This window comes from Periplaneta americana, chromosome 3, assembly GCF_040183065.1.
Source record: "Periplaneta americana isolate PAMFEO1 chromosome 3, P.americana_PAMFEO1_priV1, whole genome shotgun sequence".
Classification (NCBI taxonomy): Eukaryota; Metazoa; Arthropoda; class Insecta; order Blattodea; family Blattidae; genus Periplaneta; species Periplaneta americana.
Window position 1 is genome coordinate 86,159,262 of NC_091119.1, and position 17,514 is coordinate 86,176,775.

Consider the following 17,514-nt stretch of genomic DNA (forward strand, 5'->3'; position numbering starts at 1 on the left):
CTGTAGATAGTAAAAATATATTCTTATTACAAAAAAGAGCCATTAGAATAATAGTTGGAGCAAAGGCTAGAGAATCATGTAGATTATTTTTAAAAAAATTAGAGATTCTAACCTTAACAAATCAATACATATACTCTACAATAAATTTCCTCTTATGTAATAAAGAAAATTTTCCAACTCAGCCATACATAGTATAAATACCCGCAGAAGGAATGATTTTCACACGCCATCATCAAATTTATCATGCTTTCAAAGGGGAGTACGTTACATGGCGATAAAATTGTTCAATAGTCTTCCTGAAGACATTAAGAATCATAGCCAAAACCCTGCATTATTTAAGACAAAACTAAAAAAATTACTTAATATCTCACACTTTCTATTCTGTTGATGAATTCTTGACATTTCACAGTACTGTGTAAATATTATAATAATATTAAATGGTAAACATATTACATTGTATAAAATATTATTGCTATTTAGGTATTAATTCTGTACATATTTCATATTTGCATTTTATATGTATTGCATTTTATTGTTAAACGTAAGAATTGGACATGTTCTTTATTCTATGCTGTAAAGCAAATGTAAGAATATTATGGAACAAATAAGTCTGTCTGTCTGTCTAGTAATGTCCAGAATAACAGAGAGAGTTTGAAAATGAACGGGTTAATTCAGCTGCTTGTTTATGCGGATGACGTGAATATGTTAGGAGAAAATCTACAAACTATTTGGGAAAACACGGAAATTTTACTTGAAGCAAGTAAAGCGATAGGTTTGGAAGTAAATCCCGAAAAGACAAAGTATATGATTATGTCTCGTGACCAGAACATAGTACGAAATGGAAATATAAAAATTGGAAATATATCCTTTGAAAAGGTGGAAAAATTCAAATATCTTGCAGCAACAGTAACAAATATAAATGATAATCGGGAGGAAATTAAACACAGAATAAATATGGGAAATGCCTGTTATTATTCGGTTGAGAAGCTATGTATTGTTATCCAGTCTGCTATTCAAAAAACTGAAAGTTACAATTTATAAAACAGTTATATTACCGATTGTTTTGTATGGTTGTAAAACTTAGACTCTCACTTTGAGAGAGAGACAGAGGCTAAGGGTGTTTGAGAATAAGGTGCTTAGAATAATATTTGGGGCTAAAAGGGATAAAGTTACAGGAGAATGAAGAAAGTTACAAATTTAAATTCCTGAATTCTCGATTAATTCAGAAGTGCATTTTTTTTTTTTTGCCGACACCAGTCTTCTAACGTAGGGTAAAATGTGGTTTCCTGCAGCAAAATGTAGCATAGCCCGCATATTATCATCTGATAATCCTGATCTTCAAAGTTATGGGAATGGACAAGGTCGTTTTGAAAATAAGCCCCTCAAATATGATATTTTTAACGATTTTTTTCGAAGTTAGTACGGAATTCTGTGGTCTCTAGCCCGTGATGTAAGTTACTCGTTGCAGTTGATAAAACATCGTAAAATAACCAATTAAAAAAAGTTACTCGTAAAGCAAGTAAATCGCGAACAAGTAAGGCACAATAGTTCAACGGGACATGACTCACGCCGCCTTCTATTTTACACAGTAGAGGGACTCTAGAACACAGTTAATCTGACACCACTTGCCTCTCTCCCATCGGACAACAATTTTCGCTCCCTGTACAAGAAAGTTTATAATGCTGGTGTAAAAAAAAAAAACAGATATAAACAGGGAATCATTTCCCAACAACAATTCTGGCTCACTTGTTCCAGTTAACAGCATTCACGTCTTAGGTATATCAAAATCTCAATATATTTGTGTGCAATATTTTAGCCGCTATACTTCAGAATACCGCGTAAGTACTTAATACGTATAATGACTGTACCAATTAAAAATATTATTCGTTTTCTTTATTGACGGTACAAAGATAAATAAATAATTTAAATAAATAAATAGGCCTACATAAAAAGGAGATGTTCCTTGCACCAAAAATAAATAATTCAATCATGTAATAAGTGTAATAACGACATAAATGTACTTACACGGTATTTTGAAGTCGTTCCATTTTAGCAAGTGACTATAATTCCTACAGAAATAAAAATTTCGGTAATTATGTAGTAAGCATCGGCCAAGCAGTCATCTTCCTGCAATGGAGGTCCAGGCACATGCTTTCCCCGTTAGACTTAGAGTGTGAAAGACTGACAATATTGTATATCATAAGATAACTCGAAAATTTAAATTAACTGTATGAGCCCTCTATTGCGGGAAGATGGTCTAGCCGACGTTTACTACATAATCGTCATCACTTCATCAACGCACATCTGAATTTGCCAAATTATGATGTCCACATTACCTTAAAATGTTTTCTTCCCGTAATATGCTGAGTAGCAGTCGTCCAGAAAGAGTTATGCCTCACGTATTTTGCAGAAAATCATTTCGATGGTTTAAAGTTCACATTATTTTATGAAGTTCCTAAGTAGCCTATATGTTAAACCTTGAAACAGTCCTTTACGCAGAATTCCAGTATCACAGGTTTTTCGAAAAACACAATTTCTTTTTGCCATTAGAATCGTCGAAATGTTAAAAAAAAAAAAAACGTTTATTGTTTTAATATTCACAACATTTGCGCTTGAATCTGCAGTAGTCCCCTCACCATCAAACTTCACGTCTGACTGAAATCTCTAGTGTTGCTCGTCAAAATCTAAACGTGACCTATGTACAGTACCTAACCAAACTGGATCGTCCCAACATGTACTAATCGAAAGCTCACAGCCTTTAATAACCTTTCTTGTTAACGTTTTTAATGACAATCTAAATAATATTGTAGTTCTTTTCACTTCATTTCAGCTTAACGGCATCTCCCACTAAAATGGCTACTGTGTCCTAATTCAGTATTGAAAAATTCTAGTCATTACCGTAATACTTGACAATAATGAACATTATTCTAGATTTATATTGTAAACGAATCAATTGAACCAGATAATTTACGAATTATTGGTAATACACTTATTATAGACAGAAGTCGAGACTAACCAGATGATCAGATTCGTAAGACTCAACACACAGTTAATACCGGCAGATATATGCGAAAGCGAGTACCTTTTCCTTCTGCCGGTCAGTACTATGGCGCCAGTTGACATAGTTGCCAACTTCATAATGAAAAAGTATAAATATTTAAATTTATTTAAGTAAAATAAAATATATAACGTAATTAATATTCTATACTGAAAGTTTTTTTTTTAATTCGATTTTTGGTTTAACAACGATGTGAGATAATTAATGTTGATGAAGTGCACATAAAGTAATGTAACGGCATGTATTTTCACAACGATCCTGGCAACAACACAACTAATTTTTAGTGTGGTACAACTCCCGTTTATAGTTACATTTGCATTTTAGTAATTTGCGTGTTTTTTAGTCGGTTATTGGCTCTGTATCAACTGCTAGGTTATTTAGCGTCGATAGAATTGATGATAGCGAGATTTTATTCGGCGAGGTGAGGCCGAGATTTTCCACGCATTACCCGACATTCGCCTTACATTTGGAAAAACCTCGAAAAAATCCAACCAAGTAATGAGCCCTAGCGGGAATTGAACCCACATCCGAGCGCAACTCCGGAATCTACTTGTTTGTACACGTACAGTCTCTTTTTATTTAAGTCATTAATCGTTATCTGTTCAAGTGCAGGTCTTTCACTGCAAATCCAGCATTCTCCAAGCTTTCCTATTTTCTGCCTTTCTTTTAATCTCCGCATGCGATCCATATACGTTAATGTTGTATATCATTTGATATCTTCTTCTGTCCGAACTTTTTGCCCGTTCAACATTCCTCCCAGTAACCCAGCCAATTCCTTTTTTTTTCTTCCTCATCACTTTAAGGATTATTCTTTCCTCGCCCACTCTTTCTAACACAGCTTCATTTCTTATTCTGTTTATTTCACACACTCCATATTTCTCCATATCCACATTTCAAATGCTTCACTTCGTCGTAATGTCCATGTTTCTGTCCCATACAATGCCATGCTCCACACAAAGCACTTCACCAGTCTCTTCCTTAGTTATTTTTCCAGAGCTCCACTGAAGATGCTCCTTTTTCTATTAAAAGCTTTCTTTCTCATTGCTATCCTCCTTTTGACTTCCTGACAGCAGCTCATGTTACTTCTTATAGTAGGCTACACCCCAAGTTGAAACTATCCACTTGCTCTACTGCCTCATTTAGAATTCGCAAGTTTACCTGCTTTATTTTTTTCCCGATACCCATGGTCTTCGTCCTGTTTGCATTTATCTTCATCCAGGGGCGGCTTTCGAAGAGGGGCTGCGGAGCTGCAGCACCCCCAGACATTTGTGGCTCTTGTCCCGTTTTATGTTGTGTAATACATTTATTATACAGTCTCTATTTAGCGGCTCGAATGTTTTAAAAAATTTCGCTCTCTATGACATGCACGCAATCGTTAGTGAAGTCACTTCCTCCCTTGGTGCTGCCAGAGCGAAACCAGAGACAAGGACTATAGGGTGAAGCCACTTCCTCCCCTGGAGCTGCCAGTCTCGTCTCGGATGCTTTGCGCGTTAGTTTTACCCCTCCTCCCTGCTTCCCCTTGCCGAGAAACCAGAGTTTCCAGGCGCTGCAAAATTTGCAGCAGTTTGTCAGTAGCGCGCAGTTTTAAATACATTTTATTTAATGTTGTTAGTATAACAAGTGCACCAATGTTTAATTCTGTACAATATTTACAGTCTATTCAGTTCAGTACCTTAACAATTCAGGAGAAATGTGAAATTAAGTGCCCATCAGTTGAATATCAAAATGGAAAGAGCCGCTAAACAAAATACAAAGGCTCGCATATTTTTTGCTAATTTATCCAGTATCCCTTTCTTCTCTCGATATCCACACAGTCTGTATTAGATTAATGTGTTTCAAAGACAATTCCATCAGCTGGGGCAACAAGATGGATTTAAAATAAGAACAGTAATGTTGTTCATGAGAAGAAGGCGCCATTGCTAGAATGTTTTCAAACCATAATGGAATCTGAAACATCTAACAACATCACAATAAATGAGGCAAGCGCCCTGGTGCGTATTCTTGAATATCCTGAATTCAATTTCTGGCTCAGTTATTTTTTTAATTTATTGATGTATCATGTATTATATATTATACAACCAACTACAACATCGCCAGTTAGATATTTCAAATCTGCATATAAAAAATTAAATTATGGTTTATTTAACGACACTCGCAACAGCAGCGTCGCCGGTGTGTCGGAATTTTGTCCGCAGGATTCTTTTAAATGCCACTAAATCTACTAACATGAGCCTGTCTCATTTAAACACAACTTACAAGATAAGGCGCATGGAACTAATCTTCAAATAAAGTAAGTTGCTTGGTTTATTTTTGTATGCAGCCCCCCTTAATTCAATATCCACGAGCATAATGGCGCTGAATATTATGTTCTTCATCCCATATTGCTCACAGCTGTCATTTAGCTCCTTTAATAACATCTTCTCTTATGCTAACAATGCCATATGATCAGCAAATCTTACGCACTTTATTCTTCTTCCTCCTACTATACCCCTCCTACGTTATGAAAACAGTTCACTAAATCCTCCAAGCAGGACTTTCACTACATCTGTAAATAGATGTTGAACAGGGCAAGTAATAAATGCATTCCTTGTCGTACTCCTCTTCCTATTTTACTTCCCTCTAACATTTCTTCTTCTCTCTTGGTTTGACTCGTTGTTTCATGTAAAAGATTACCGGACAGCCTTCTCTCTTTGCAATCAACACCAATCCTCATATGTTTACTTCAATCCACTCCGTCAAAATCCTTTTCCAGATCCACAAATATTGCTTACACTTCTTTAATTTTCTCTAGGTATCTTTCACCAATTGTCGCACCAGTCCAATTGCATCTCTCATACCTGTTCCCTTTCTTAAGTCAAATTGCTGTTCTTCGATCTTAGAATATAAACATCAATTCAGTATTCACACGAAAATCTCTACTGAGTGTGATATCTGGTTGATATTCCTGAACTTGTTACATATCTTCGTATTGGCAGCAACACTGTCTCTGTGAAATCTTCAGGCCATTCGCCTTTCTTATATATATTCCATTGCATTCATTCATAGTGTTCTGCCCAAGGGCAGGTCTTTCACTGCAAATCCAGCATTATCCAATCTTTCCTACTTTCTGCCTTCCTCTTTGTCTTTGCATATGATCCATATATCATAATGTCATCAATCATCTGACATCTCCTTCCGACCTGAACTATTCTTCCGTTCACCATTCCTTCCAGTGCATCCTTCAATAGGCAATTTCTTCTCAGCCAGTGACCCAATTAATTCCTTTTACTGTTTCTGATCAAACTTCAGCATCATTCTTTCTTCATCCATTTTTTCCAACAAAGCTTTATTTCTTTTTCTGACTGCCCACTTCACACATTCCATTCTTCTCCATATCTACATTTCAAATGCTTTTATTCGTGTCTCCACTTCGTCGTAATGTCCATGTATCCGCCCCATACAATGCCACACTCCACACAAAGCACTTCACTAGTCTCTTCCTTAGTTCTTTTTCCAGAGGTCCGCAGAAAATGCTCCTTTTTCTATTAAAAGCTTCTTTGGCTATTGCTATCCTCCTTTTGACTTCATGCAGCAGCTCAAGTTATAAGAATAGAATTCCCTTTTCGTCTTCAATTGAGATTCCATCAACTTCTGTTAGTTTGCCAATCTTTATTTCCTTAAGCACTAGCTCAAATGCGTCTCTTAGAATAGAAAATCCTCAGATTTTGTGTTGATGCAGATTGGACGAAAAGATCTGAATTTTGTATCATTATTTAAAACCTTACAACTTAAAGTAGGCTACTTTTGAAATTTCGCTCTATTTTATTCATTAATTACTTATTTTTTACACGAGTAACTAATCTTATCAATGCAGATGAATATGGTTTCTAGCATTACAATATTGTTCTCTCTTTATATTCTGTATAATGAGAAAATAAAAAGAATTTTCTGAAACTTATAGTTAGGTAGGTTTAGCAAATTTCACTTTTAAGGAATATATAAGATTACTTCTAGCTTGGTAATTAATAATCAGTCCTAGCATGGAGCAAGAATACTATTTGAGACAACACAGGAAAAATACAAGACAAGGCGCACATAACAATTTCTATGAAAGAGAAAGAAATCTCCACAATATGTCGATTATCTAGCCTGGTTTGTTGAATATGCATTAGCACAATATAATTGCACTTATGTTACAAGGGAGGACTTTAATATTATGTAAAGATATTTTCATATTCAAATCTTTCACTACTTTAATTTAAATACAGATTGCAATTTTTTTTATTTCAGTTGATAAATACATAACTTCATCATCTGTAATAACTTTCTTTCATTTTTTAGGAAACTGGTGACTCCATCAGGCAGTAGCAACACCAAGCTAACAAAACGTTCAAGAGGTCTACAATTTTTCAATAACAGCATCCTGAATAATGAGAACATTAAGTTTGCAAATCAAATGTGTGTTGAAAATAGTGGTACTACGTCCCCAGTGTAACATTGAACACGTGTGTCTATATACACTAACATTTTCAAGAAATTGAAAGTGATTAGCTCAAGAAATGAAGTGCTTCCAACAGTTGTCGGTTGCTGTAACCTTAATGATCAAACTCAGCAACTAAACATTGACTGACTGTCACAAGGAAAATGAGTATGCAGTGCAGTGTACTGTACTCCAACTACGAGAAAGTCTTCGGGGACTGAGACGAAGCAGGATAATGCTGTGAATGAATGTTGATGTCATAAGATCACACACGTGGGTATTCTTATCTCTATTGGCTAGCTCTCACAGCACAAACCATAACATTGATCACACATATTGATACTACCCTAGTTACAAAATTAGATTACAGTTAATCTCCTGGTCCTTTAATCTCTCCATACAGGAAATAACATATGGAGGAGAGGGCATGGTTTTTAAACTGACGTTTTAACGGTAATATCGTCTATCTACTTCGTTCCAATAGATGACGCAATAGTAAGCACATTCCTTTCACGGTTGATCTCCTGGTTGGAGAACAGTATTAGAACCTCATCATGCAGTAACAGTGGATATGCTCACTTTCTGCTCGTCGAAATTTATTGCAGAACATCTAATAAAGAAGAGCTTGCGTTTTAGAAATTTTTAGTGGCCATGTGGCTGAGGAAGATAAATCTCGTGAACTAGTGACAGACTTCTCTTCCCACTCATTTTTAGTGGCCATGTGGCTGAGGAAGATAAATCTCGTGAACTAGTGACAGACTTCTCTTCCCACCCATTTTTGAGTGTTATAGTGTTGATCTATTCATTATGTTAAGTCTACCTCCTAACTGCACAGCAGTCTCAATGCTGTAAACAAGTGTGCTATTTCCCGATAAACTGCTGACCAGTTTTATGGACATAATTGTACTTTAATTTACAGTAGCATATCGAAGTAACAACAAAGACTTGAATTGTCTCGCACCTTGTAAGAATGTGTCCTTGCAACTTGACCCAGTTCTTGTCTCATGATGTTGAATTTTTCAGCACGAATACTGTCTTATAATCCATCTAGAATGTGATGGTTGTTTACACATTGTCTATTTTTTAATTTCGTTTAGAAACTGAAATGGCAAGGCTTTAAATATTGGAAACAAACGTGGACACACTGTTCAAATAACATGATCGTTGCATATTTTTATAATTTCGTTTTTTAACAATTTTGAAGTGTGTGCAGCTACGTGTTTTTAACGAAATAGTACTGTAAGTTTCCCCTCTTTTGCCATTTCAGTGAAAATCATGCAATAACAAGTCTGAGCTCTGCAGTGGATGTGAAACTTAAAGTTTATTTGTTGTAGGATCTCCTGAATACATTCCGCAATATGCAGATGACAGTTTCTCTGCCAAAAGATTATGTGCGGTATGTCTTAATTGTTGTATGAAGATTATGAATATATACACCTATGATTTTCCACAAGTCAATCACCTCCAGAACTGAGAAACAAATTACGATCGCTAGTTCATTTTGGACGACCTTCATATCATCTTCAAATGTGGTCTTTTATACTATCTCTCTCTTGTTTGCATTCATGGCAACAAGAGTGTTTAAGAAATATATATCGTTAGCCAATTGAAACTAGTCAATACTGGTTCAAAATTGAGGCAAAACAGGTTTTATTTGATCAGCCTCAAAATATGAGAGCAAACAGCTGCATGCAAGTGAATTTGTATGCGATTGTAGTTGTTCCTCAGTTTTCTCATTGGGGGGGGGGGGGGGGAATTGACAATATGACTGTGATCTGGAATGGATGATGAAACTATTTATCATAAGATTTTAAAATGACATCTGTAAATATATATAAAAAGAATTGTAATACCACATGTAAATACTGATTTTATTAAATTATAATACATAAGTGTCTCATTCACATTAATGTTTTTATTTTATTCAATGAATAACTTTACTCTTTTCAATTTATGTCTAGTTCATAATTATATTTTATTTAGATAAACTTGTGAATCTTAATGCAAGTCACATCGTGTTTCTTCCAAATATTTTTCCTCTGCATTGATATTCATGATACACTATACTAATCTCGTTCTGATCAAGTTAAAAAAAAACAATGTATTGTAACATCAAAATTAATTCATAATAATCATATAACAAACATTAACAATGCAATAGATAAAACACTGTTAACGTATGAGGTAGAAAAATGACAGCCATATTGCAAAGTGATGACAGAAACAGAAATGATTTTTTGGAGACTTTCAGCAGGAGAAACATCAGGAGCAATGCCACAAGACAAAACATGAATTTTCAAAGTTCTCTTGTGGATTTTATATCATTCATATGATCAAATACATATAATTATACTCAAACATTCTAAGAAGGTTTATGAATTGACTCCAAGAAGAAATGTAAGATTCATATGATAATGCCATGAACAGTAGGCAAAATGTTGACGAAGGAAATTATAAAGATAGATAAATATCGATAAAAGCAATAAAATATAGTTTTGGTGCAGGAAGATATACAAAGCATGCAAAATAAGTATTTCTAATTTTATAATGTATTCACATCTTGTGAATACAGTATTTTACTACACATCCACTTTATTTCAGTCTCTTTTTTTCTCGATTATTCCCTGCAAACCTACTATCCCTCTTATAACTAAAACGTCTAAAACTAATTCTAAGCTATACAGCAGCACAGAAATTGAAGACATAATGTAAACAGGGATGTAGTGGAGGCGGAGCGGAATAGAACGACGCTCCGGCACTGTATTCGAAGGTGGAGCAGAGCTCCAGCACTGATATGGAATTTTAAAATCTGTTTTGACATCGCAATACTTTCCCAGCTAACGATATCTTAGTTAATGTCAGAATATTTCGTGATTATATTTTCTGTGCTTCCTTTATAAAATCGGAACAAGTAGAGAGTCGCGAGACCACTAGGAGCGTAGACGTGATGTGTGGTGAGAAATGGGGGGAATAATCAGTGCCAGGACAACCACCAAACTAAACTTTAGTGCATCTGCGCGAAATTATAACATTCCTAATTCACTTTCGTTTCATATCGTATTTCGTTAGTTTTTGCGTCTTTGTACGATACAGGAGATTGTCTATGGCAGTCATGTCAATTGATGCCCATAAGAGCAAGTGCGCGCTTTAGAGCTCAGGAGAGCCTGAGTGCTTTACAATGGAAAGGAAAGAGACAGACGAAAGAGGTAGTATATGCCGCTTGGTCGAGCTATATTCAGGGATGGCCAGCACTGATTCAATGGAAAAAGGGAAGAGAACTTATTAAAACTGTATCCATGTTAATTTTTAGATTTGTCTAAGAAGTATAAGTGCATTATAAGAATGTAAGTTTTAATTTTAATGTTAATTTTGATTTTTTGTTCAAAAGAAATATTTTCTCAACTTTTTTTTTATAGAAAAGTGAAATTTTCAGATATAGGCCTATTTATTTAGTAGCCTTACAGAATGTTTTCGTAAATTTAATATACCGTAAATACGTCCTATTACTGAAGATAGTGTATTGAAAATTTTGAAAATATTCTCACGGATATTGTTTGTAAGGAAATGAATTAACAAAGCAACTACTATTATATCATAAGCAAAAGATACGTGCCCATGTGTTGTAAATGGAAATATGTCAGCTCTATAGCTTCAGCACATTTCGAGAAAATAATTTAATATTCTGATGATAGGAAGTTGCTCACCAATATCACCTTAAAAGCATAATGCGATAAGAGTTTTGTTATGGAATATTAGTTACATTTAAAACATATAGCACCTAGGTAACTTTGCTTTGTACTGTAATATTGTTTTGATTAGTTTATTGATTACTTTTATAGGGCTAAAGGTACCATCAATATCAATTCCAACTTATCATGCCACACTCAATCTCTTTTTTTGGGATATCACTTTCTTTATGAATGATGTGTTTCAACCCATTTAGTACAGTATAGTTGTACTATTATGGAACATATGGATATTCCTTCTTAACTCTTTATTATGTTATTAAGATTTAAAACACAACTGCAATATTAAGAAATTGCTATTAGTACTTTTTATTTTACAGACAATATAGATAATATCAAACAGAAAGAAGCCATATAAAAATAACGACATAAAATTTCACTTCCGTTTGAAGTTTGTGCACCACTGTTTTCTTAATCCAACAGGCTCCTTATTCATATACACAACCCTTCCTCTCTCCATACTTAGTGCTTGATGCCCGCGCATGATATCAAGGTCAGAAAAATGCGCTTGCTTTGACATCACTGGTCTATGGTGTTCCTTACCGAAATGTGTTGTGTTTGTTTCCCAGTTATTTTACGAAGTTTATTTTAAACAGTTAATTTACTGCCTATAACGTGACTAAAAGACTGCTGGAAACTTTTGTTTTTATCTATTTCCCTTCAGTAAATATTGAACAAAATAAATATAGACAAAAAACGTTAACTTCTTTCTTTCTCGTACCATTGCGGTTACTAGTGGAGTTACAATTACAAAAGCTTCCTCTCGTAATATTGTTGATATCTTAAGCCCATCGCTTTTATTTGATGACCCTAGTAATTCAACCAGAGATACTGTTATAAAAGATACAGTTACAGTATGACTGCGAAGAATATTCAGCGCCATTATGTTCAAAATAGTGAAAGCCAAAAAGCCGGCCTGCAAAGTGAGTGGCTGAATGTATGGAATGAAGAAAATATGTGATCAAGAAAAAAAGAAGCTTATCCGTGGATTGATTGTAAGCAATGTAAGATAAGCTGTAAATTGTCATGAAGTAACTACATTAGGTGCATTAAAAAGAGTGTATTTCTGTATCTAATGAATGGCGCTCATATTCAGTAAATTACTACAGTCTTACAGATCAGATCAGCTTAAGTCACTACGAAAAGAATCATTGAACACAAGAAATCCAATGCTCATAATATAGCACAAAAAATTATTGATACGTCTGAAAAGCAATCAATTGAAAATGTTGGCGAATAAACGAATGCAGCCAAATGTGAAGCAACAAAAGCTAAATTTATATCTGCTTATTACATTGTGCAGAATGATTATCCTTAAGCCTTGGTTTTTCTGAACTGATGCATGCGACATGCGAGATGCGAGGCCCGCCTCGCACGTCGCATGCGTCGGTTCAGAAAAACCAAGGCTTTACAGTGACCATTTCGGTTTACTTGAGCTTCAGAAGCTAAATGAAGTAGGTATTGATTGGTGTTGTCTTGCATTCTCCTTACAATCTTACTTTATGGCATTTCTTTCTTTGTCTTTTTTTTTTTTTTTCATTCAAACCGTCCCCCTTCCCTAAAGCTTAAAGAACATAAAGAGCTCTGGCACTGTAAAGTTTGGGACTACAACCCTGAATGTAAAGCTAAAATACGTTAAATTTTTAACATGAACTTAATGTAAACTAATTTATTATTAATTAAAAATCATACAGCAGCATACCAAGGGAACTCCAAACAATGGAGCTAGTCATGGCCCATTGTGAGCCAATTATATTTTTATAAATCTATCTCACAAGGAAATTTCTAATCACCTCGTATTGAAACCTCCCCTCACACTGCGCACATTTTTAGATTTCCATATTAGATGGACAAGTACAAAATAATTAGCTGCCCATACTGCAATATCGCGAAATTAAAGCTTGAGTAAAAGATTATTGAAAAATTTGGTAATCTCAGTCATGAATAGATAGTGCTCACGCCACGTTAATTGAACAATCTTATTTAGCATATCACGTGGCAGTGTAGGCATCCATACAGCATAGGAACTCAATTATGTTTTCCAACTATGCAGCGTTATTTTTAATGCAACCCTTACAGTTAGTATATGCAGCTTTTTTACATTATTTTGTCTGCATGTTGTGGAAATCTGCATGCGCAGTTTGTACATTCATTAACAGTTTCTTTGTTAGTTCGATCTCTCTAAACAGGTTTGTGAACAAAAACAAATATTAGTACAAATTCTCAAGAATTGACATGGGGCAATTCAGTGAACATTGCTTTGGCAAATATTGAACAACGATTAGTGGAAAAATACCAATAAATATGTGGGAAACAATGAGAAATCAATGCCGATAGTGGAGAAATAAAAAGAAGGGAGGTGAATGTGAGGGATGCTAAAAATGAGAAGAAAAAGTAAGAGAAATAAAAGTAGAGAGGAAGAACAACACAGAGAATATCTAATCTCTTAAGAGATTAATAACTTCAACTTGATTTCAGACTATAAATTTCATACTTTTATTTTCAATTTCATCTTCTACAAAACAGGCATTATATAAAAATACAGGATGTTTTAGATGTCACAAAACAATAAAAATAGAAAATGCATTCATGTGTATCATTCAAGGCAAATGTTCCACAGACTTTTTATTAATACAGTTCCAATAAACTTTCTTTTGTGTGTTGTTGAATACTTCAATAACTAAAAAGTTCCAAGCAGACAATATTAAACTTTCAAGTACGTTAGTAAATAACTTAAATATTCAACATAACTCTAAGTATGAAGGCTAGAATATTGTAAGATCTCTATACTGGAATATTCTCAATGTTCAGTTGCATCATTTTGGCTCATATGGAATACAAACACTGGTAGAAACACTATTTGCATTATAATCCAATGAAGACATATTTTTATTAAATTATCTTTATAGTTAAAACTGTACGTCAATAAGTATAAATTTTTCATTACCACAAAATCTTATGTCAATACACTAAACTGTTGTATAAAAATATTCTCCTAACATATATTTAAAACATGAAAAATATCTATGAAATTCTGCCGTTGATATAATACAATAGAAACTTTCATAAACAGGAATGTATATATTTTCACATTGCAAAATACAAGTAGCCCTTATTTTTTTATAGTTTCTGAAGCAGAAGGCCTTATCTAAATCTATTAACATAGTCCATCTATAGCAAATTATTTAAGTGATGGAGATCTTAGTAAATGACTTCTGAGAGGTTGATTACGACAAGGAGAAAAATACTAAAGTGAAAAACATGTAGCGATACATAAAATTCTTTTGAGCTTCTCAAAGGAACACAAAAAACGAAGTACGTAAGAGAAAAACAAGGATAAACAGAAACAAGGGGATAATAACAGAGGATCTAGACAGTTAACAATGTAGTCTGAAGGAAGGTGAAAGAGGATATTCTCAACCAAAACATTATCAAAGAAGCAAAATCTCTGAATTACACAGCTGTCAATAGATCAGTAGCACTTAAAAAAAAACATCAGTTTTGGGCTTTGAACATAACGTAAATATACATCTAATGTTTTATTTAATTTGATTATGCTGTGTTATGTTAAATTCACTGATAAGTCATAATAATGCTTTTTTCCTTTTTAATTCAAAACATTCATTTCAGATATATTAATGTCGGCAATTCTGAAAGGAATCTGGATTGTAATTCATACTCAGAATCCACTTCCTTACATCCACTCGTATAATTAGATTAATTTTACAGATTATTCTCCCTGCGATAGTTTCTTCAGAAATAGTACACAGTCAAATAATAAGGGCTATCTGTATTCATGTCACATTCATAAATTTAAACGTAGCGGTATTTTAGAATTCAGCTGTATCAGTCTTTATGATCTGATAATATGATTCTCATATCACATTTTCATCATCAATAGACTTCTAAGGAAGTAAGATTAGGAGCAGAAGTGCCTTTGTAACAGACATACAGTTACTATTAACATTTACCAAGAACCATGGCAAGCAGAGCCATGCGCACATACATGCCACATTCTGCCTGTCGAAAATAAGCTGCTCTGGGATCGGAGTCCAGTTCTGGACTGATCTCAAACACTCTGGGCAGAGGATGCATTACCACCATCTTGCGCTTTGCCCGGGTCATCAACTGTGGAGTCATTACAAAGAGGCCACATGCCTGCAACAAGATGCATCATCAGTGAACATGTCTGAGTATATACTTCATCATTTAATAAATAAAAAAATACCGCTGCCACTACCATGCCCACTGGCACTGCCACCACCAGTCTTCGTTGTTAATCAAATGATACAATTATGGCAAGAAAAATGCGAGCACTCTATATACATTTTCCATAAATACTGTCTTTATTCACTACAAATTTCACTTGCTCTGATTTGCATTTGCACTTATGTCTTTGATATGAGGAACAAATGCTTTGGTGGTTCGAATAATGGTGTGTTCTAACCAAATATTTTTATCTTAATAATATAATGTATTATATTACGATGTACCGAAGTATATATGATATTTCAGTGCAGAAATTCTGCGTCATCATATGATGATGGAAGAGTGGAACAGAGAAAAACTCTCTCCGGCACTGGAATTTGAATCCGGGTTTTCAGCTCTACGTGCTGATGCTTTATCCACTAAGCCACACTAGATTCCCATCCATGATATGCGGAAAATAATCACTTTATGATTTAGACAGCACTTATTCTGTCGGATCACCCCCTTTAGTCACTCATAACGAGTGCACCTCTGCATATGTTGGACATTGTGCCAACTGTCATACATCTATGATGCAGTGCAAGAAGGTAGGCCACTAGAGGTGGAACTTAAACTGAGAGGATTCGATAGGAATCCGGTGTGGCTTAGTGGATAAAGCATCAGCACGTAGAGCTGAAAACCCAGATTCAAATTCCAGTGCCGGAGAGAATTTTTCTCTGTTCCACTCTTCCATCATCATATTAATAATATAAGGCACTAGGCCTGTAAAGTTAATTTGCATATACAGAAATGCTGAAAACTACAGTGACTTACTTTTTCGTACTCTTCCTGGGAAGGGAATCGTTCTCTCTGTATCCTCGTCATATACAAAACATCAGTATCGGGAAGTGCTTCTTCAAGAGTATCAAACTGTTCCTGGGATATTCCTTTTGAAGCCACAAACTGCACAATATGAAGCGGCATGCCCAGGTTTGGAGGACTGACATACCTGATCTGTACGTTGTAAAGTGTGAGTAACCTGGAACATTCAAAGCATAGTATTTTCTCCAATATAGAAGTCTACTTACAAACTAAAATAAAAGAAAAAGATATTCCTGGAGGAATTACTGTGAAAAAAATAGAAAGTACTATGCAAATGTGCTATGTTCTCGAGTCCAGAAATTTCATCCGGTAACCTTAGATCAGAAGAAGAAGGAACTATCACACATAAAATAGCACATAAGCAAAACATTCTAAGTACGGTAATGATGACTATTATAGAAAGTGGATTCTTTTTTTTTTTTTTTTCCAATGAAAATGGTTGCGATTGTAAGGTTACACTAATAAAATAATAAATAATTTCATATACACTTATTATGCTTAATAAATACCATTAATGTTCTTAATGATTTGTATGCGTTTCATTGATATGAAAAGAAGCTTTGAAAGACAATGACTGAAGAACGCATATCATCATGCTGACATTACTTATGTAGTACATACCTGGCAAGAGAGTGCACTGTCCTGCCATGCTTCAGATCGCCCACCATTGTGATGGTGAGACCATTCACTGTTCCTATCTCTTCCCTAATGGTGAACACATCCAACAGGGCTTGAGTAGGATGTTCACCTACCCCATCACCTGCATTTAGGAGGGGCTTGCGACAATAGTTAGCTGCTCGCTACAACACAAATTATTCTTCTGTACTTTCTCACCCAATACAATTTAATAACTAAAAGCTGGTAGATAATTTTGCTATAAACTCTCTAAATACATCTACATATGTAACAGTATTCTCCTTGAAAGAATCTCAAGTCACTGCAGATGACTCCAAAGTAAATTCGAAACTCAAAATAAATTTCTCATTACAAAAAGTGTTTATAAAATAATTTACTCACTTTCAGAAAGTATGGATAAAAGACTGCATATCAAGCAATAAAATGTGGTAATACTAATGATAATTTAAAACTGATTTTGAAAGACTCCAACAATAACATCAAAATGTACGAACACCATCGAAGACACCTTCAAATAAATAAATAAATAAATAAATATATATATA

The 17,514-nt window shown here is 34.5% G+C and overlaps 2 protein-coding genes across 3 annotated transcripts in view; one reads left to right on the forward strand and one right to left on the reverse strand.

Moving 5' to 3' along the window:
* The window catches only part of LOC138696232 (uncharacterized), a 143,953-nt gene extending 134,532 nt beyond the window's left edge, over window positions 1-9,421 (forward strand). Inside the window, exon 3 of the mRNA XM_069820905.1 lies at window positions 7,379-9,421. Within this exon, the coding sequence (XP_069677006.1) occupies window positions 7,379-7,532 (154 nt within the window). The 3' untranslated portion in view covers window positions 7,533-9,421. The remainder of the gene's footprint in view (window positions 1-7,378) is intronic.
* A 4,314-nt stretch (window positions 9,422-13,735) lies between these two features.
* The window catches only part of r (carbamoyl-phosphate synthetase 2, aspartate transcarbamylase, and dihydroorotase rudimentary), a 441,968-nt gene continuing 438,189 nt past the window's right edge, over window positions 13,736-17,514 (reverse strand). For both annotated transcript variants that reach the window (XM_069820902.1, XM_069820901.1), the window contains exons 32-34: window positions 16,955-17,133; window positions 16,286-16,490; window positions 13,736-15,421 (exon numbers count right to left, since the gene is read on the reverse strand). In XM_069820902.1, coding sequence (XP_069677003.1) covers window positions 15,224-15,421; window positions 16,286-16,490; window positions 16,955-17,133 — 582 coding nt within the window. In that variant the 3' untranslated portion in view covers window positions 13,736-15,223. The remainder of the gene's footprint in view (window positions 15,422-16,285; window positions 16,491-16,954; window positions 17,134-17,514) is intronic.